The 21,679-nt window shown below is 36.8% G+C and overlaps 1 protein-coding gene across 1 annotated transcript in view; it reads right to left on the bottom strand.

The window, feature by feature from the left end:
* Positions 1-21,679, bottom strand: part of PCDH15 (protocadherin related 15) — a 1,147,277-nt gene that overhangs the window by 675,359 nt on the left and 450,239 nt on the right. Inside the window, exon 5 of the mRNA XM_027840684.1 lies at positions 13,096-13,251. Within this exon, the coding sequence (XP_027696485.1) occupies positions 13,096-13,251 (156 nt within the window). The remainder of the gene's footprint in view (positions 1-13,095; positions 13,252-21,679) is intronic.

Raw genomic sequence — 21,679 nt, 5'->3', positions numbered from 1 at the left:
AGAGAGAGAGAGAGAGAGAGAGAGAGAGAGAGAGAGAGAGAGAGAGAAACTCTGAATAACTCAATCTTCTAAAACAATTCTCAGGGTCACCCAGTGAGTGTATGACAGGATTCAAACTCAATCTGTCCTGACCCTAGTACTACTCTCAAAACATTATGTAACAGCACCATGTTGATAAGACCCCTAAGTAGTGCAATGGATAAGGAATTGGACCCAGAGTCCAAAAGATTTGAATTCAAATTTACCTTCAGACAAATATTAGATGTAGCCCTAGGAAATGAACTTAACTTCTATGTGCCTATTTCCCCACCTATAAAATGAGGATACTAATAATACTTACCCACCAGGAATAGGAGATGAAATGAAGATAAAATATTGTGAAGATAAAATGAGATAATATTTGTAAAGTGTTTGTAAACCCTAAAATATGATAGGAATACCAGCTATAATAAATTCAAATATGGGTTTACACTTAAGGTAAAGATCTTTTCTTTCAACAATCTTGTGTGATAGAAATATTTTCCCCCTTTTTACAGATGAGGAAATTGAGGCTCTGAGAGGTCAAATACATTGTCCATGATCTCAAAGTTAGTATTCTTAGCTATTCCATCATCTATCTGCTTTAAAATAAAAGATAAATTCATAAGCTAGCATTTTTTTCTTGTTTTAAGCTGAAAGCCATGCTTAGCAAAAAGTGTACCTTTTTATATTGTGGGAGAAGGGCAAAGACCTTGGAATTATCTATTCCAGCACATTGATGAATCACTTCAGTTTGAACTAAACTGAGTTAGCAGTCTTTTTTTCCCCCCCAATTTGCATAGCTCCTTCCTCCTGGGAAGGGAGGTCACTACCAGTTAAATTAACTAGATTTTAACTAGGCATTAGAAAGTGTGAGTAAAGACAGCTAATGTTATGAAAGTAATGTTGATTATGTCAGCACAGTTACTATTTATGACAGTGTGATCAACTGACTCTTCGAATTAGTTAGACTGAGATTAAAGAACAAATCTACTTTTCATTATTTGCTCTCGGTAAAGGAAAAAAAGTCTTTAATACATAGGATCATTATGACTTTTTTTTTCAAAGTGATTGTTCCCAAAGATATATTTAGAGTTAATGTTTGAATACATTGTTAAATATAACCTTCCTTCATTTACTCCAAAGAGGTCCTTGATTAAAAAAAAAAAGTTTCCATATACATCAACGTATTTATAGCAGCCCTTAGAAACAAAGTAGATGCCCATTTGTTTGGGAATATTTGAAGAAATTGGATATTTGAATGTAATGGAATATTCTGCACTGTAAGAAATGAATGTAATGAATAGAAAGAAGCATGGAAAGACTCATATGAACTGATGCAAAGTAGAATAAAAACTAGGAAAATATATATGCTGTGCCTACTGCAAGGTAAATGGAAAGAAAGACAGATATAAAACAAAATTTTTTTTTTTATAAAATTACAAAGGACAAGCTTGGACCCAAAGGAGAGTTATGAAATATATATCTATATATATCTCTATATATATGTATATATATATATATATACATATATATATATCCCATTCCTTTTGCAGAGGATGGGGGTTGGGGTAGGTGGGGGGGTTACAGGAGGGTGTCCATAAATTGCCAAGGACTATGGACCATGTTCCATAAATGAGAAACAGTGATAATCAGATATTTTTTGTTATACTGATTATTTTTGCTGATTTTAATTTTATCTTTTTTTAATCTTTCATATGTCATTGATTTCTGGAGGAGGGATAGGAAGGGACACAAAGGGAAATTTAGATGATGTAAAAACATATGGTATCAATAAAAATTATTTTAAAATATATTGTTTTCCTCTAGTTTACAAACTAAAGTATACAGTATATAGTATATATATATATATATAAAGTATATATATATAGTGTATATATATATATATATATATATATAGGATCTAAAGTACTTAGAGACTACTATATAGTTTTCTGTGTATCTCATTTAAATCACTTTTATGTATCCAGACTCAATCAACTCTTTTCCAGGTTCTATTTCAGCCCCTATTAGCTTTACTCTCTATACTTTTTTCCCCTTGGGTATCTCATTGGTTTGAGCTTTACTCAATTATCGTTTCTATGCACAGAAGTTATTCTCAAATCTGCACAGCCAGCAAGTTTCTCTCCTTCATCTTCAACTGCCAGTTGTATGTCTTCACCTGAATGGCCTGTGGGCACCTGATACTCAAGCTGTCCAAAACAAAAATCATGATATTTCTTCCTCAAACAAATCCTTTCTTCAAACTTCTACATTTCTATTGATAGTATCCAAGTTGATTGTCACACGAGGTGAAGCCTTACAAGTTTATAATTTTAGAGTCACACCAACCCATATATAACATATCCAGACAACTTTCAAGGCTCATCATCAAATCTATCTCCACAGTCTTCCATATAGTTGGTGTTTAATAAAGGTTTATTTAGTGGAATTCAACCAATGCCTCCCAAAATTTAGTGCTTTTTTTTTTTTTAAAACCTGATGGCAGCAACCTGAGATGGGAAGTACAAAGCATAGGGAAGAATTCTCTTCAGCCTCCTAAAAAATAAAGATACAACATATTTTTTCTAGTACCACATACTCTCTACATTTTTGCTTGTTTGTTTCATGGTCTTTTGTTTTTAATGCTAAAGACGCCAGTGAAGCTTAAAAATGCAAAATACTTACAAAAGGGTGTTTTTAGCCTACCTCAACCAAATTGATAAAAATGTAACATTTTATTTTCGAACACTCAGGATTTGTAGTGGAACACTGATTAAAACTAGAAAGCCTATGATGACAATAATTCTCCAATTTTCGGTGCAGAAAAATTCATTCTGATAATAGTAGAAAATACATTGGCAAACCACAAACACATGTGTATCTCCCAGAGGGAGTTAAAATCAGATCCATTAGCATGAGAGTAATGTTCTCAAGGTAAAGCTATTTCAATGAATCCTTAAACTTATTAAAGTTGGATGACTTACCAGATCATATTCAAGAAAACAGGATTTAAGTGAACTAAAATCACATTTCGTTTTTCACATTTTTGGTACTACTTTGAGGAAAGAAAATGTTATGAGAAGCAAATTCCATCTTATTGTGAGATCCTCCATTGCAAATGAATGGTAGGTCTTAAGGTTGTATCAGAAACTGTATCAGAAACTGTGAAATGGCTATTGAGTAAAAATAATCATAGCTAGTACTTTACAGCCTACAAAGTTCTCTATGACTATTACCTCCTTTTATCCTCAAACAACCCTGAGAGGTAGATGCTATTATCAACTCCCTTTTACATATGAGGAAACTGAGGCACAGAATAGTTATATAACTCATCCACGGTCACAAAACTAAAAAATTTCTGAAGTCATATTTGAACTCTGGTCTTCCTGACGCTACGCCAAGGACTCCATTTACTATACCACCTGGTGGTCTCTAATGATTTACCTTCCCTTTTTTTTCCTTTTCCGTAAGAGTTACTTTTCTATATTTGAAAATAAGAGTTAGAGATATAATGCATTTTGTAGATTATATGGAACTATGCCCGCATTTTAGAGATGAGGAAACGGGGCAGGAAAGTTAAGTGACTTGCTCTGAGTCACAAGCTGGTAACACCAGTTAGGTTTCTAAACTGGGTCCCCTGCCTCCAACTCCAGTATCCCGTCCACTACAAGTTTATGTCCCTTAAATCAGGGTCCCATAACATGAAATCATTGAATTTGATTTTTGTTAAGATTTTAATAATTATAGTTCAATATAATCAGTTTCAAATAATTAAAATATTATGGTAATTCTAAATTTTATTTTCTGAATTTAAAAACATTATTAGGAAGATACCAAAGGATTTGCCAACAAGTCCATGAAACAAAAACAGTTTGAGAACTTTTGCCTTAGAGTCTAAAATTATCTGATATCATAGTGTGAGAAGAAGAAACACCAATGTTGGGTGGTAGAAAATAATTGGTTGATAGAAACTTTCATCTTTCAATTTAGTAACAAAGCTTCAAAGTGTGAAAGCTGATATTCAACCTCAGAGAAAGGTAACAAGGCATAAGGGATGGACAACTGGCTGTCCTGTCAGGAAGGCATGGGTTCAAATTCCTAGCTCTCACACATATGTACTGTGTGACCCTGGACAAGTCACAACCTTTCACTGTTCTACACCAGAGGTGTCAAATATAGTCCAATAATATTCCCTTGAACCAGACTAAAATATAATTGGGAAATATTTAGCAAGTTAAATAAAAATGCAGTAAAACAGATAACTTTATTTTAGAAAAATCTGAAACAAAAATATGCTATAGGAGTGTGTGAAGGAAAGCCTTTATTACGCTTCTCACGAGAAGCAGGTACACCTCACCCTAGTACAGCATGTGTGCCCACACAGAAGCAGAGTCAACTTTTAAATGGTTAGCAGAATCCATACTCCTCCCCATGGAGCTGGGATTGAACCAGCTCATTTGGGTTACACTCTTCTTGAACCGCCCATCCCATGTTACTCCTTGTCACGTTAATCCCTCTTGGTCCTGTGTCCTATGTTCAAAAATGGCAGCTATGTCTGCCCTCAGGGTGTGTCAGTTAATATTCAATAAGCTTATTAACCAAGCTAGTGGTTTGCAGAAGGTTTGGGGCACTTTCTGATTGGTAGGGGGCCTATCCACAAGATCTTGCAAGTCCCCCTCAAAATTCCCATGTTCTGCTGTGGAAGCCTAACTTCTAAATCTTCCCCACACTCTACATTTGAAAACTAAGTTAATATACTTCCTGTTGGGGTACTTTTGTTCAGTTTAGTGGCCCCAGTTTTCCTGGGAGTTTGACACCAGTGATCTAGACAGCTCTTCAGGATAGGAATTTTTAAGATAATTGTTGATTAGCACTGGTAAAGTTAGAGTCAGGGATAGAGTTCCCACATGGGGAGTTCCCACCACCTAGCACCCTGCTCAAGCTGTGGTCTGATTTGCAAATGGTAAGAAGGCTCTTCCCTTCACTTCACCTGGACACTATTTTTCAGGTGAAATGATAGATCCATTCCTGTTCCATGTCAAACACTCACACATACAAACACACTTGCACCCAAATGAAGGAATGGTGGAATGAATGAAATTGAGTTGCAAGTCAACCACAGACTCCCTCAATTCTAGAATTGGGAGATGGGCCCATCTCCTGATGTTTGCACACAGAAGTCATTGAAGAGTATTCTGACCAACATTTTTTTATTCATAAGCATGTAGTGAGAGGAACTGTATTAATTTAAATCAGATCATAACAATACAATTAAAATATCCATTGCTTTGGATTGTCAAGGTGCTGTGTAACAAGGTACATGTAACACCATGCATTTACAATCTAAATGGAAAGGATCAATAAAGTGCTATAGAGTGTGGTGCAAAGAGTCAAAGGGATTCACTCTCAATTCAATTCAAAAAACATTAAGGAAGTGTTGGTGACTGTCTGAGGGATGTTAGGCTCTGAGGATATAAAGTAGGGGTGGATAGGGGGAGATAAATAAAGAACCCCTGTCTACAAGGACTTTTCTTTCTCCTGGTGAGGGCCATGTCAACAGAAAACCAGGTAGTGAAGGCCTCAGATTCCAGAGGAGAGGACAACGGTATTCAAATATGTAAAGAATCTTCACGTGAGGGAGAGATTAGCCGTGTTTTGCTTGGCCGCAGAGAGTAGACATAGGCCCAGTGGGAGGAAATGGCAAGGAAGCAAATAAAAGTATCATCGCAGGGTGGGGGTGGGGTAGAGAGGAAGTTCTAACCATTAGAGGTACCCCAAAATTGAGTGGGCAGCCTCAAGTAGGGTTTTCACGTGCACTGTAGTCTGTCAAGTAATGTCTAGATGGTCATTTGTCTGGTAGAAAGTTTGCTTGGGATTAATTGGGAATGAGTTTTCTTTGTGGTTCCTTTCAACTCAAAAATCCATTGATTCTGTAAATATAAATATGTATATGTATACACATGTCTATATGTACACATAGTGTGTATGTACACATATACACATGCATATACATACACACATGTCTGTCTGTCTATCTATCCACACATATATCCAGCTATGGTTCAGAAAATCACCTGGAGCAGGTTTATCATGAAAATGGAAAGTTTAGAGTAATTTGAATAGCCTTATCTTAAATATACTACATGGATTTTGAAATCAGACTGACAAATGACCGAGTAATCTCCTTCACTGGAGAATAAATTACATCATTAAGATACTAGATAAGGACACTCCAGGAGCTGAGAAATGTACCTGTGACAGTCTACTGTAGTAGCAAATTGGGTTAAAGGTTGCATCAGGGGATGCAAAAAACACCTCTCTTCTTGAAAAGTTACTCAAACTAGTCTGATGAGTGAAAGGGTTAAGACAGGTAACATCTTTAACAATTGAGAGGAAAGGATGATCTTCCATGTACTAAAAGAAAAGCAAGTGAGAGCACCATATAAATCATGATATTACACAGACAATTGTTCATAAGGCCATAGGTAAGGTGACCAAGAAAACTAAATTTATGTTGACTTTGAAACAGAAGAATCTTCTGAGAAGAGATTATTGATAGCTGCAACCAGGGTAGCATCTGTTTGGAACTGAGATAAAAATATATACATACACACACACACATATACATATGTAGGTGTATGTATATGTATGTATGTATGTATATATGTATGTGCATGTATATATGTGTGTGTGTGTGTGTGTGTATGTATGTATAATCAGCAATGGTCCAAGAAAAGGATATATTTTCCACCTTTTCTCACTGTTCTCTTAAAGGCATCACTACCCTTCCAGTCACTGGAGTTCAAAATTTCAGTATTCTCTCCACTCCTCATTCTCACTTATTCCTCATATATAAGCAGGTACTGAATCTCATCATTTCCCACATAATCTCTACCAGCCTTTCCCACATAATCCCCATCTCTCTGATGGGGTGCATGGGAGCTTGTACTGGAACCCCAATTCCATGACCACGTTTCTCCCTAGCCTCAGAAACATTCTCTGGCAGTTTCTCCCCAGCCCAAGGACACTGTATCGAGCAATTGCTCATGAGTGGGCCCCAGCAAGACCCTTATCTTTCTCCCTGGTGCAGTTACAAACAGCACCTGAAGGAGTTATTAGTTTGAACTGGCTTTGCACTGGGTCATAAAGATATTCTTACCCACTGCACTCTATCTATACTACTGCCCTACCTCATTATCTACATCCTGGAGTCCTCATTATCTGTATTCTAGGCCTAAGACATAGGTATACTCCCTACATCTATCTTGTCAAACAAGACATTGAGTGGTGGCAGACTGGACACCTCTCAGTTACCCCTGACCGCTAGTTAACTTAGTGATGTAGCAGGCCTAAAACTACACCTCTGTGTAGCCCCCCTTGTAGGCTTTTCCTAGTGAACTCAGGGTAAAATGCCTGCACGGTAGATACAAAAAGTGTATGTTCCTTTAAGAACTGACCACTCCTTAACCACTCCCTAATCCCACCCTGAATCACCTAGTTAGCATATTTAGCAAATGTTTTATTTTATTTTATCCTGTATAAACTTTAACTGTACCCCTCTAAGGTTGCAGGTTCCTTAAGAATCCTTGCCCACTATATAGCGTAACAATAAATCTTTGCCAACATGACTCGAAGAATGCTTGGGTCTATGAATTCATTCCAGATAACCCCATCCTGTACTCCAGTCTTTGAGGGGTCTCAACCTCTCAGACCACAGTATTTCCACTTAGACATCTGCCACCCTCACCCAGGCCCTCAACATCTCTTCACTGGATTGTCACAATAGCCTCTAATCACTCTTCCTGCTTTAAATCTCTGCCCACTTGAATCCAGCCTCCATACAGCCACCACAGTAATTTTCCTAAAGGATACATTTAACCATGTGCCCCCTCCCCCTTCACTCAATATTACCAGTGATTCCCTATTAAGGACCCATGGGATCAACTATAGATCATCTTGTTTGGCATTTAAAACTCTTTACATCCTGACTCCTTTCTATATTTTCCAGATATATTACAAATTATGCTCTTTGACGCTTTTTCATTGTTCCTTACCCATAGTGCCATCACCCCTCTCTGTGTATTTGTACTGACTGTCTGAACCTCTAGAGTGCCTTTCTTTCTTATCTCATTTTCTTGGAATCCCTATTTTCCTTCAAAATTCGACTAAATTGTCACAATCTTTATGAGGGCATTATTGCTCTCCTCCTACCATAACTCCCTAGCCACTAATGTCTTTCCCTGCAAGGTTACATTCTATAAGCTTTGCATGTTTTGTTCACATACATATATATCTATGAATACATAGATAAATGCATGTGTATATAGGACATGTTTGAGTTTTTATATCCATTGTAAAGGTGTACAGTGGGTAGATGGGGGAGGGGAGGGATCTATGTTTTAAAAATCCATGATGGGTGAATAAAAAGATGAAATTCACCCTTTGGAGTTGTACAGTTCTGCTAACAAGGGAAGAAAGCTAGGCTATTATTTACACTAATTCTTATTCTACTTATTGAGCCCCGTGCCAAGGAAGGATCATCACTTGCTGAGATGAATCTTCTCTAATGATGCCCAAAGCACTCTTCATCCGAATGTCAATTTGTGCTCACAACAATTACAGAAATCTATACTACAATGTCCTTTAAGAAAGATGGAGAGAGATGTATGTAAGACCCGGGAAATAAGATGAATTTCATCTTCTGAAAATAGACCAAATATAATATATATTTAAATCATCAGTGGGCCCCTTAATATTTGAAGTTCAGTTTAATATCAAAAAACTCTGTTATCCAGAGGTAACAGAGTTTTTGATGTCCTTAACTCCAGTTGTTACTATTCTCCCTAGTTTCAAATTACTGTGTGTGTGCACCCCCATGTAAATACACACATGTACATGCACACACACTTGACTTTTTCCTTATACACTGACTTTTTCTTATGCTGTCTAGATGCCATCTCTGACAGAAGAAACAACTTTCTCTGTACCCCAGAGGGAACAAAGCCCAGCCTTTTTCTTCTTTGCCATGGCTACGAGGGTCAATGGTAACTTCTTTGTCAGACTTCCTATTCGGGTGCACAGGAGCATGTCAGGGGAGAGGCACTCACGCCAGATGTTCCCATAACTCTGGGGTTTCCAGGTGGCTTTGGGAAATGGGCAGAGCTGGTACTCTGAGGCTTCTTGGCTACTCCTATTTCACAGAGGTCTTTCAGAGCTCAAAGGTTCTCTTCTTTATCAGTGTTTACAGAGAAGAAAAGAAAGATTAGAGCAAACTGATTGTCACAGAGAGAGAAAGACGGAATATTTTGCTGAAAAGCATCTTGCCCTTCCCTTCCCCCTTCCTTTTACCCTTCCCCTTCCTTTTCACTTTCCCTTTCCCTTCCCCTTCCCTGACATTCTTCTGGGCAGGGCACCTGCAGGTAAATTTTGATGACCGAAATCAAGTATGATATTAGATCTCTTTCCTAAGACCATTACTTAAACCCAATTCACTCTGGTTCACATAGATTGGCTAACAATAGGTCCCAAACCAAGCACCATTTAGTGGTCGTTGTTTGAGCTCTGATGGTGAATGTAAATAATAATTGTTTCTGTCCTGGTCAGAAAGAGGGGTGAGCGGGTGGGTGGGGTGAGGGAGGTGTGTATGTTGGGGGGAATCTTCCTCTCCCAGATTTTTTTTGATTAGTTAAAAAGGGCCATTCCTTGACTCATTTCTTAACTAGCTTTAATTTTTAATTTTTAACTGAATGGGCGTTGCCTCAGTCAAAGTGAGAACTTGGAAAGCCATTAGTGTAAAAGGGCCAAGGTCTCCCACTGATTTCAGGGCCATCTCCAGTTTTTCTGAGATATGTCTTGCCACAGAACCCAGATGGATCCAGAGGAGAAAGTGAGTCTGGCGACCTTGCACAGCCTTCCCTCACTTAAATCCAATTTACTTGAAAGTCATGGCATAATCTTCCTGTTGTCATGGTCTTCTTGGGAATGAAAGGACAACCAACAACAAGTTCCTGTTATGTGCCAGGCACTATGCTAAATATTATCTCATTTGATCCTCACAACAACCCTGAGAAGTAGGAGCTATTATTATGCCCATTTCACAGATGAGGAAAATAAGGCAAATAGAAGACTCCTCTGGGGTCACACAGCTAATAAGTGGGTAAAGATAGATTTGAACTAAGGTCCTACTGACTCCAGGCCTAGTACTCTATCCACTGTGCCACCTAGCTGGCTTTTGGGAGGACTTCAAAATCAATATGGGTAAATACAATATCCTGACCACCCCAAAAAATAAATAACCAAATTTAAAAATTAACTTTTTTTATTCCCTTAACAGAATCAGATCATTAAGAAAGAAAGAAATGATCATCTTGATATATTCTGTACTAGATCCACACCTTTCGCTCTCCCATTTGAAACCTTGTATTCCATTCTGGCTATTCCATTTTAAGAAGGACATTGACCACTGAGTTCATCTAGAAAAGCATGACCAAATGAATGAGCAGGAAAATGATGATTGGTTGGAAGAATTGGAATCTTTAGTCTGCTGCAATTAAGTTTTAGACCAGATGTGAGGACTGTCTTCACATATTCGAAAGATTGCCATAAAGAGGAATGACTTCTTCTTGTCCCCAAAGTATATGAGAGATCTTTGGGAGCTTGAACAAAGCAAATTTTGGCTTAAAAGTGTGTAACTAGAGCTGAAGATTTCTAGAATTTTGTGCTTGCGGATGATTTTCCATCACTGCAAATGGATCATGGGGATATGGGATAATTGGATGCTGCTAAGCTGAAGAACTATTGAAAAGTATATTCCCATGGAGAACCTCACTGCCTTCAGGCAACAAAATGACAATGTTTCACTGGCTTGCTTAAGTAAACTTCCTGAAGTCAATAGTTAATATTTTATCTATTTCTTGAAATGCTCCAGAGTACCAATAATCACTGTAGAACTAGAGTGTATGTCATCATTCTCTCCTTTGTAAGCCTTTATTAAGCTCCCAACTGTTTACCTTCACTTATCATGTTTACCTCATACTACAATTGGTCCATTTTTGCTTCTCCAATGAGCATAAAATGTCTTTGCCTTGTACAGCTTGGTAGAGGGGCTCTCTTTGCAAATAAGAGTTTGTATGTGTTTGATTTTCTCCTCCCTCATACCCACCAGTAATTACAGTGATTTGACTAAACCAGAAAATGCAGAGGACTGAGTCAATTCTGTAACCACAAGGAGAAAATTTCCTAGGTATTAATTACCAAAAGTGGAATGGGTTTCTTTTGGAAGCTCCTTCAGGAAGCTTTTGAATTCCTTCCTATCACAGAGCCTTTTATAGAAGATGCTGATGTGGATTGGGAAACCTACAGCCTCAAGGACACATGTGGCCAAGTGCAACCCCTTGACTGAATCCAGACTTCACAGAAGTTTCACAGAAGGCCTCAGGCCACAGGTTCCCCACCCCTGTGCTGGACGCTTAGGTTATTGTAGAGGGGATTCTTGGAGAGCTACAGATTGTACTAGAACTTCCAATTTGGTGTTTCTGATGTTCTGCGACAATTATAGAGAGAAGCTTGTACTTGAATTTAGGTTCTAACTCATCACTTATCCTGTGTCTATGATTTTAGTACCATATTGAATACCTGTAGTGATAAGGGACATCCTTGTTTCACCCCCCAATCTTATTGGAAATGCTTCTAGCTTATCTCCATTACATATAATGCCTGTTGATGGTTTTATATAGATGCTACTTACCATTTTAAGTTTATTCCTACGTTCTTTAATGTTTTTAATAGGAATAGGTATTGTATTTTGTCAAAAGCTTTTTCTGCATCTATTGAGATAATCATATGGTCAGTTATACTGATAGTTTTCCTAAGATTGAACCTGTCTTGTTATAAATCCTACCTGGTCATAGTGTATTATTCTCATAATAAATTGCTGTAGTCTTTTTGCTAATATTTTATTTAAAATTGTTGCATATATTCATTAGGGAAATTGATCTATAATTTTCTTTGTCTGCTTTGGCTCTTCCTGGTTTAGGTATTAGTACCATATTTATATTGTAAAAAGAATTTGGTAGGACTCCTTCTTTGCCTATTTTCCCAAATAGTCTATATAGCATTGGAATTAATTGTTCTTTAAATATTTGATAAAATTCACTTGTAAATACATCTGGCTCTAAAGACTTTTTCCTAGGGAGTTCACTGATAGCTTGTTCAACTTTTTTTTTTCTGAAATGGGGTTATTTAAGTATTTTGTTTCCTCTTTTGTTAATCTGGGCAACATATTTTTTTGTGAGTGTTCATCCATTTCACTAAGACTTTCAAATTTATTGGCATACAGTTGGGCAAAATACCTCCTAATTATTGTTTTAATTTCCTCTTCATTGGCGGTTAATTCACCCTTTTCATTTTTGATACTGGTAATTTGGTTTTCTTCTTCCTTTTTTTTAAATCAAATTATCCAAAGGCTTATCTATTTTATTGCTTGTGTCAATGATTTTCGTAATGACATCTTTGTACCTTAATTTCTTCGTTTGTAAAATAGGGCTAACAATATGTCTTATTTTCCTCAAATGGTTGCTGTGAGGACAGTGCTTTTTAAACTGTAAAGGATATTAAAAATTGTATATTATCCAATTTTCTTAGAAAAAAGGCTTACTTTTCATAGTATCTTCTTAATTCCTGCTAATACATTGAAGTTCTTGGAAGGTCAAAGAAAAGAGGGGTCAAACATTGCCTACTGACAAACTTGAATAACGTATGGCAACATACATGAGAATGGATTTCTGAGGATTAATCTCTTCCAGGGGAATATTGAATCTTTAGCACCCTCCTACAAATGTTCTCTGAAAACACTGAAAAAATAACACATTATCTGAGGTGGTTTTTTTTTTATTTTTACATATTTTTCCCTTAATTTTCTTTTGAAATGAAATGCCGAGATATATTTAGTAGTCTTAAACATTAGAGCTAGTGGTAAGTTGTGGATAGCACCAGAGACACTTCTGGCAGGTGTTTCGATTTGTCTCTGAATCATTCTAACAAAGAGATAGGAAGAAAGAGAAGAGAGTAGCTGACCTCATTCACCGTGGCATAGTAGCTCTCATGCTTGAAAGTAGGAGAGTTGTCATTCCGGTCTCTCACCACAATCCGAACTTCATGGTAAATAACGGTACCCACTTTTTTGTTAACACACTGGACTTTCACCACAATGGAATGGATATTCATTGGTGGCTGCAAGGAAGAAAGGATATTTTTAAAAGGATAAATGAAGCTACATTTAGTCCTACATTGGCATTTAATCAGTATAGACATAATTTCCAAATGTTTTATTTATTTTTTATTTGTATATTAGAAAGTCATATGCAAATATGACTGTCCCTTAGGAACTGAAATAGTTTTCAGATTATCTGGAGTAAGATGGGGGATAATCATAATCTGTTTCTTTCATAGATTAAATCTAGAATTCAATAAGATATGTTATATGCACATACACTACATATATATATGTGTGTGTGAACATATATTACATATATATGTAATATATTATACATAATTGATTGCAATAAGCAATGAAAATATACTATTACTACAGTAGGAGTATTGTATTATGGACACCACATAATAATACAATATAGTTTAATATGTTGTATTATATGATGTTATATCATGACCTATATAATTTTATATATCATGTCATATCACATCACAAAATAATATTGTATCACAACATATCATCTTGTTACATTATATTATATTAAATCAAATGAGACAGCATTTGTAATGCACTAAGCACAATGCCAGAAGATGATAGGTACTAAATCAATGTTAATGATGATGATGAGGATGAAGGTATAACATTTTATTATTGCATATATATACACACATGCATATACATACATACATAGGTATATATTATATATATATTCATCTATGTGTACACACAGAGGCTTATATGTGTGGGGAGAGAGGGGAAGAAAGAGAGAGAGAGAGAGAGAAAGCAACAGCAGTATATATAGTACATACATAGGCAGCTAGGTGGGTCAGTGAACCTTGAGTCAGGAGTCATGAAAACCTGAGTTCAAAGTGGCCCTCAGATATTCAGTAGCTGTGTGACCTTGAGCAATTCACTTAATCCACTGGAGAAGGAAATGGCAAAGCACTCCAGTATCTATGCCAAGAAAAGCCAGCATTGGTATGCTATGATCCAAGTGGTCACAAAGAGTTGGACGCAACTGAACAACAGAGCAGATAGAACTTGCATGCGACTTAGAATCAGGAAGACCTGAGTTCAGACCGTGCCTAAATTAGTAACTTTGTGTTTCTGGGCAGATCATTTTGCTTCTCTTAACTTCAAATTTTCATCCACAGAGTGGGAATAATAATAGCATATACTTCACAGGGTTGCTTTGAGGACCAAATGAGCAAGAAGCATAAAGCAATTTGCAAACCTTAAAATGCTTTATAAATGCTAGTTTTTAATTCAACAACAATAACAATCTAGCAATAACATGGCATAATGGAAAGGAGGTCAAAATAACTGAGTTCAAATCCCAGCTCTACTCCTACCTGTATGCATGACCTTGGTTATTTGTTCAACGCTTCTGTTTCCTCATCTATACAATGAAGAGCTCAGGCTGAGTAACATCTAAATTGGTTTCCAAATCTAAACCCTGTCTTGTTCAAAAGAAACAAATCCAATGGGAAATAGGAACAGTAATGAACAATATAAAAGCATTGAGCTATGTACAAAGCCATGTATGAATATCGGAAGCAAAGTTGAGTCCAAGGTCAGAAGGAGAAAAACAAAAATACAAAGCCAATGTTATATCACAGTGGGAACATGCTCCCAACATTTTATCAGAAAGAGGCTATGAATGGTGCTTTTCTAATAGAAAATTGCAATAAAAACAGGATTCAAGAGTGTTGGGAAAGTCAATTTGATCCTACATTTGTAGATTTTGATTTGGAAGCAACCTTACAGATCATTAATCTCATTTTGCAGATGAGGAAACTGAGGTCCAAAGAGATTAAGTGGTTTTCCTAGGATTGCATAGTTAATAAGCCTCTGACGGAGAACCCAAACTTCAATCTTGCTCACTCCAAGTCTAGTACTCTACATGATGCCTTTGACATCCACCCATCTAATAGAAATTTCATTCTACAAAAAGCCAAGAATTTGGGAATTTTGTTTTTATATTACTTGCTCAGAATATCAACATTCCCAAGGCAGAAGAAGCAAAAATAGGAACTCTTGCTTTAGATTTTATTCTGACCAATAAAGACAAACTGGTTCAGGACGTGGAAAGGAAAGGAATCCTGGGAAAGAGTCATCATTTTATCTGGGGAATTGATAAACTGCAGTATTTCTAGAAGAGAGCAACTAAGATGATGAAGAAAAGGACACTCTTGTCATAGAATATAAAACTGAGGAAATGAGGAAGGTTTCCCCTACAGAAGAGTATTTGGAGTTTGTATCTGTATTTATATTTAGCATTTGTATAGTGCTTTATGTTTTGTTAAGGAGATATGTATATGTAGATATACACACAGATATATGATATATATGTATATCCCCACACAGACACATATACTTATGTACACATCTGCATATATGTGTGTTTAAATACACACAAGCATATATAAACATATGTCCACATATATGCCTGTATATGCATGAATGTATGTGTACACATTTATTTGCATCTACCAAGAATCTTATTTGATCCATATATCAATCCTGTGAGTTAGGTGCTATTATTAAACTAATTCACGGATAAGGAAATTATGGCAAACAGAGGTTAAATAACTTGCTCAGGGTCACACAGCTAGTAAATATCTGAAGCAATACTCAGACTGTTCTTACTGAGTCAAAGTTCAAGGATCCATTCACTACTCCACCTAACTAACTACAAAAGTTTAGCTTAGACCTTTTTTTGTATTATTATCATAATTGAATCAGCCCCTGTGACTTCATTGGTATCAGGAAGTCCTGCCAAGGACACTCTCTCTGCTGGTCGGCACCTTCTCTGAGCCTCAGAATTTGATCGAATTGCCTCTGGCTCTGGGTGCTTTTGCCATGTGCCACTCAGCTGGTATGTGTCAGAGACTGGAATTGAAGCCAGGTCTTTTCTCTATTTATTTTTTCATGCTTCCTTTAATAGACATTTTAATATTTTTCAATCTTTTGAAATACTGTTATATGGAAGAGGAACTTGATCTAATATGTGTAGTTTCAGAGGGTAAAAATCTCACCAATGGTTGGCAAAGAGGGAAGCAGATGCCAGCTCAATATGGCAAGCAGGAGGAACATTGTATTAATTGGAAGTATGCAGAGACTGAACATACTGCCATTGAGAGGGTCTGTGGTATCATGTAGAATGCTGGACTTGGAATTAGGAAAACCTGGGTACAAATCCCTCTTTGATACTAAATAGTTCTATGACCATGGGCAAATCCCTTAACCTCTGAGATGTTTTTCTTACTCTAAGCAGCTTGACGACACATTTGATGGACACTGGGCCCAGAATCAGGAATAGCTGGATTCAAATCCAGCTTCAGACATTTACTAAGCATGTGATGCTAGGCAGTTCCTTTAACCTCTCTTTGCTTCAGTTTTCTCATCCGTCAAATGAGGATACTAATAGCATCTATCTCCAATAATTCTTGTGAGGATAAAATAAGATGTGTAAAACAAGTTGGAAACTTTAGAGTGATATGCAGATAAAAGCTATTACTATTATTATATCTAAAATGGGGATAATAAAACATCACAGGAGTGTTTTCAGGTTCATTGGAAGTATCAAGCAATGAGATCTTCAAACTTAAAAGTTCTATATAAATACTAGTCGTTATCATCATCATTATGAAAATGTTGACTTCCCTACCTTCAGAGGTGTTCGAGCAGAGACTGCACGCTATAGTTTTATACAGAGGATTCCTGTTTGGAATAGGAGATTAGGGTTTGTGATTCCTTGGGTCCCTTCTAACTCCATGGGTACGTGTCTTTCAATGGTTTGATAGAGAGATGGTGCATATTTCAATCTAAGACAAGATACATGGGCTGGAGTCACCCTTGGTACATGATCTTCAGTGACAACCATGTGAATGATATTGGTCTTTCTTTGGGCCTTAGTCTCCATAATTGCAAAATGAAGAAGTTGGGATACATGACTATAGAAGTTCTTTTTAATTCTAGGTCTGTGATCCCAATATGTGGCCTAAATTTTGTATCTGTGATGTAGTAGAATTTTGGATGACATGGCTTCTGAGGTCCCTTTTCACTCTGTTTTTGTGCTCCTATCATATTTAGCTTATAAATATTGAAGTGAAATATCTAAAACTTTACTTGCATTGGCATTATTGGGACAGAAATGTCGTAGCCCTTGCAAATAGAAGATCAACCATTCTGGTACACCGAGTCACCAAATGGAGCGCCTAAATACCCATACGTTAGGGACATTCAAGACCCTTGCAAAGGTTTTCACTCTCTAGTCCAGTTCCCCTCCTTCTCCCCTCTCTGTTAACCTAGATCGAACACAGAAGGCAATAAATTTTCACCCTAATGGTTCAGAGCTGAAGGCAAGAATTCCCCATGGCTAATATATAACAGACACATTGTAATCTGATGTTAGAATAGATTCCGCTCTGCTGTATGGGACGGCTGTAAATATGTCAATTGTAGTTCTACTAAGTAGATTAGTGAGAGGTTAGGGACACCAAAACGCTTAAGAATGAGCCGAGGAAACTGTGGTTTGTCTGTCATAGCTAAAGGGAAAAAAATAACTCACTGTAATTTAATTTTCACTAATTCTCTTTAATTGCTTTGTTCAGCCAACAAAGAAAATATGAATATTTTTGGAGTAACTAATCGCAACAACCTTCTTTTATAGATAGCCAAATAGATAAACTATTTTACATATTTCATATGAATAATATTTAGCAATGTGGGAGAAATGTCATTTTTTTGCATTTTTGTCTTTCAAGAATCAAAAATTTAAAAGGATCCTCACATTGGGAATTCATCAAAGTGATAAATATAGAGCTTAGTAGCTCTCTACAAACTATTAAAACAAAAATAAAGAAATTTCTAATGATTTACAAAGGATAATGATTTTCTCTCCTTTGCAAACACAATTCTTTGGAAGTGAAGATAAAAATATATACTTGTCATCAATTTTAGTCCAAGTGAATCCAGTCTCCACAGGTAGGAATATTCTTTTCAATAGTTTCCCTCTTCTCTGTTTTCAAGATTTTTTTTTCTTTCCTAACACCTACAGCAAATAAATAAAACTAATCTATTAGCAAATGAGAAGGCAGTGGAGGGGGGGATAAACACCACCAGGAGGAAACAGAAGAGGGAGGGAGAAAAGTGGAGATGACAATTGGCTTAAGTTGAGAACTGAAGAAATAAAGGAAGACAGTGTCCTCAAAATTCTAAAAAGAAGACCTATTTTACCCAGTGGGTAATGCATTTCTGGTGTTTGTTACCTAGAGAGATGATAAAGATTGAAATTATAAATAGACTTTTGAAAGGATCATAGAAATGGACAGATGTTCACTGTATAAGGGGTGATTATGGGGACTTAGGAATGTTTAAAGTTGTCATGAAAGCAGCTGACGCTTATTCAGGAAATTTGCTCAAAATATCTTATGGAGGATACGCACATTTATTTATTTTTAAGAAATAAAGAACTTTCTTACTGAGACAGTTGTACAAGTTAGAGATTGCTTAAGACCATTGAGGCAACTGGTTGGAGATAAAAGAGAAATGACTGAAAAGATATTTGATATCAAACTTAGAATTTAGGGTGAGTAGAAAAAGATTCAAGAACTGGTGACAACGGTTCTGAATTGGGCACAAAACATCTATTCCTTCAACAGTTATTCACATATCATCAGACCCAACGCAATTGATTAGGAAGAATCCTGGCTTTAGAGACAGAGCATCTAAGTTCAAATCCCAGCTCTGATACTTACTACCTGTGTGGCAAGCAAGTTACTTCTCTGTTCTGTCCTCAGTTTCCTTATATGTAAAGTAAGGGGTTGGGATAGATAGAATCAGATGTCTTTTCCAAATCTATATCTATGACCTTAGTATCATTGGTTATTTTGATTTGGGCCTCAATAATGAGTCAAATTTATGCTTTTGGATATTTGGGATCTCTAACAGGCAGCCCAATGCAAAACTGATGGCAGTGTACACTTAGTAGTTAGGGCCCATAGCCACCAGTTTTGAGAGATGAATGCATGCCTTTAAAGGTTGAATGCCTGGAATTAAGAATACAATTCAATAGCAATGTTAAAGTAGTATTTTCTTAAATTTTTGAGCTTCACCTCATGGAGAATATCTGATGTTTATTCTTAGTCTAGGATGTAAATTTGTAGGACTATTCCTGTAAAGGCTGATCAAGAGGGAGTGGAAGAGATGACCTCTCACGTTCCTTTCTCTTCTAAATAGATGAGCCGATGAGTTTTTGTTTGAATTACATGACAAAGACTTTCATCTGGAGGCATTCACTAGCTATGCTACTAGACTGAGGTTCATGACCAAAGGCCACAGTTCTGAAGAAAAAAAAATATTTACAGCATCTCAATATCTTATTTTCCTCCTTACTCCATTCCAGAAGGCAGATAGACCAAATTCTACAATGAGCTACAATCGTCTTCAATTCACAAAAAGTAGACAGGTCCTAAATAGGGTTTATAGGGTACAGGTTTTGCAATGTAATACTGTTCAAAGATCACTGCTGCTGCCTGAAAAGTTTTAAAACATAAGCTAAGAAGCCTGACTGAATCTAAAACCAAAAAGAAAAGCTAAGGGCCAGAACTGAGATTGCCCTGTCCCATTTGTTTTCCCATTCACCATCACAGGACAATCATTTACACAGAGGGAATGTGTGCATACTCAAAAACAATGAGAGGATAAGCAATTTACCTAAGATCACATAAGGACTAAGAGGAGTTGGGCTACTCAAACCCAGGGCTTTGGGCTCCAAATACAGCACTCTTTTTACAGACATCACTTGCATTATGTTGAGTCAAGCTCAAAAGGTAGAATTCCAAATATTCAAACTTATCCCCACATCATAGTGGTTACTGTTTCTCTAATATGAACATTTCCAAGGTTTATTGTTCCCCTACATCATGGTTTGTACATTGGAGGTGTGTGGCTACTTGGTTGTGAAAGTGATCTGAGCTCACCCGGGTGGGCAAGCCGCATTCTCCACGATTGAAAATGGACACCTTCAGTTCCTCATCTCTACTTCCATGGCAACAGGTGCTCACCACCCCCAACCAAGGTGTAAGGCTCTTCTAGTTCACTTTGCAAGTATTCCTAACTCCTTGAGATAGATAATTCTAATCTCCTTTCATTAGGAATTCTCAACTGCTAAGTGAACTCAGAGGATGCTGAGAAGATGAACAACCCAAACAGGGTCACACAGGTTCTGTGTTTGGGAGGAAAGATTTCTTCTTCCACCTGCTTTACATAATTAGCCTCATTCTGTCTTCTCCATGCCATGAGGTTATCTTTTCATTCTCTCCCCCTCCCTTTCCTCACCTCTGATCCATACTAGCTATATGATGTTAGGGCAAGTCATTTAATCTTTCTGTATTTATTTCATACATGCTTTGTAGATACTTACATGTATATAGTTGTTGTTTTTTTTCTGCTCAATAGCATGTATGATTCTTGAAGGAAGAGATTATTTCATTCTCTGTATTTGTACCTTCAGTTCCTAGCACAGTGCCTGACTCACACTGATGCTTAATAATGAATGAATGAATGACTCTCACTATCTTAATTATAAAAATAAGATCTCATTGTGTTGTGGCGTTAGATGGGAATGTTGAAAATGTTATACCAATATCAGATGTGATTATACTCTTCATTGTCATCATCTTGTTTCCCACCACCACTACTGTCATCATCGTTATCATCATCGCCACCACCACCATGCTTATTGTCACTGTCATCAAACTGGGTTTGGGAAGCTTGCTAGTATTGAAGGTGTCCTATGTATTCATTATTCCATGCTATGTGCCTTGCCTCAACTGGATATGTACAAATACGTTGTCTTTATCATCACCCCTCAAGAGGCATTTTTCACTTCCAACAACACTTTTCCTATTTGGGTTTTGCAGGCTGGAGCTGATAATTTTGCGTACGTTACTATGGGAGGTAGCCTGATGCAGTGGTAGGAACACTGGGTCAGGAGTCAAAGAATCTGGGTTCGTATCTCAGCTCCCCTACGTATAGTATTCTGATTTTAGGTTGGTACCTTACTTTCTCTGGGTCTCTATTCCCTTATTTATAAAGTGAGGGCATTAGACTGGATGAAGTTAAAGATCTCTTACAGAACTAACTCTCTCATCCTAACATTTCGTTAGACTATTCATTAGCTTATTGACATTTTAACATGCAGAAAAAAATTTCTTTAAATTGACAGAGCCAGAAGGGGAACTTTAAACAATCAAAGAAATTACATGGAATATAAACTCCATTCGTTTTTTAAACAGATGAGACAACTGATGGTCCTTGGGAATTTATTTGCTAACTTACATAAGTAGTAACACTATTATTATCAGAGTTCAGATTATAAAGCTGGGTCTCCTGATTTTGAGTCCAGGGATGATGATGATGATGATGATTATATCACAA

This window comes from Vombatus ursinus, unplaced genomic scaffold (genome assembly GCF_900497805.2).
Source record: "Vombatus ursinus unplaced genomic scaffold, bare-nosed wombat genome assembly UNPS02014847.1, whole genome shotgun sequence".
Lineage (NCBI taxonomy): Eukaryota > Metazoa > Chordata > Mammalia > Diprotodontia > Vombatidae > Vombatus > Vombatus ursinus.
The sequence above is the reverse complement of the archived record's forward strand: the minus strand, read 5'-3'. Positions and strand labels throughout refer to the sequence as shown.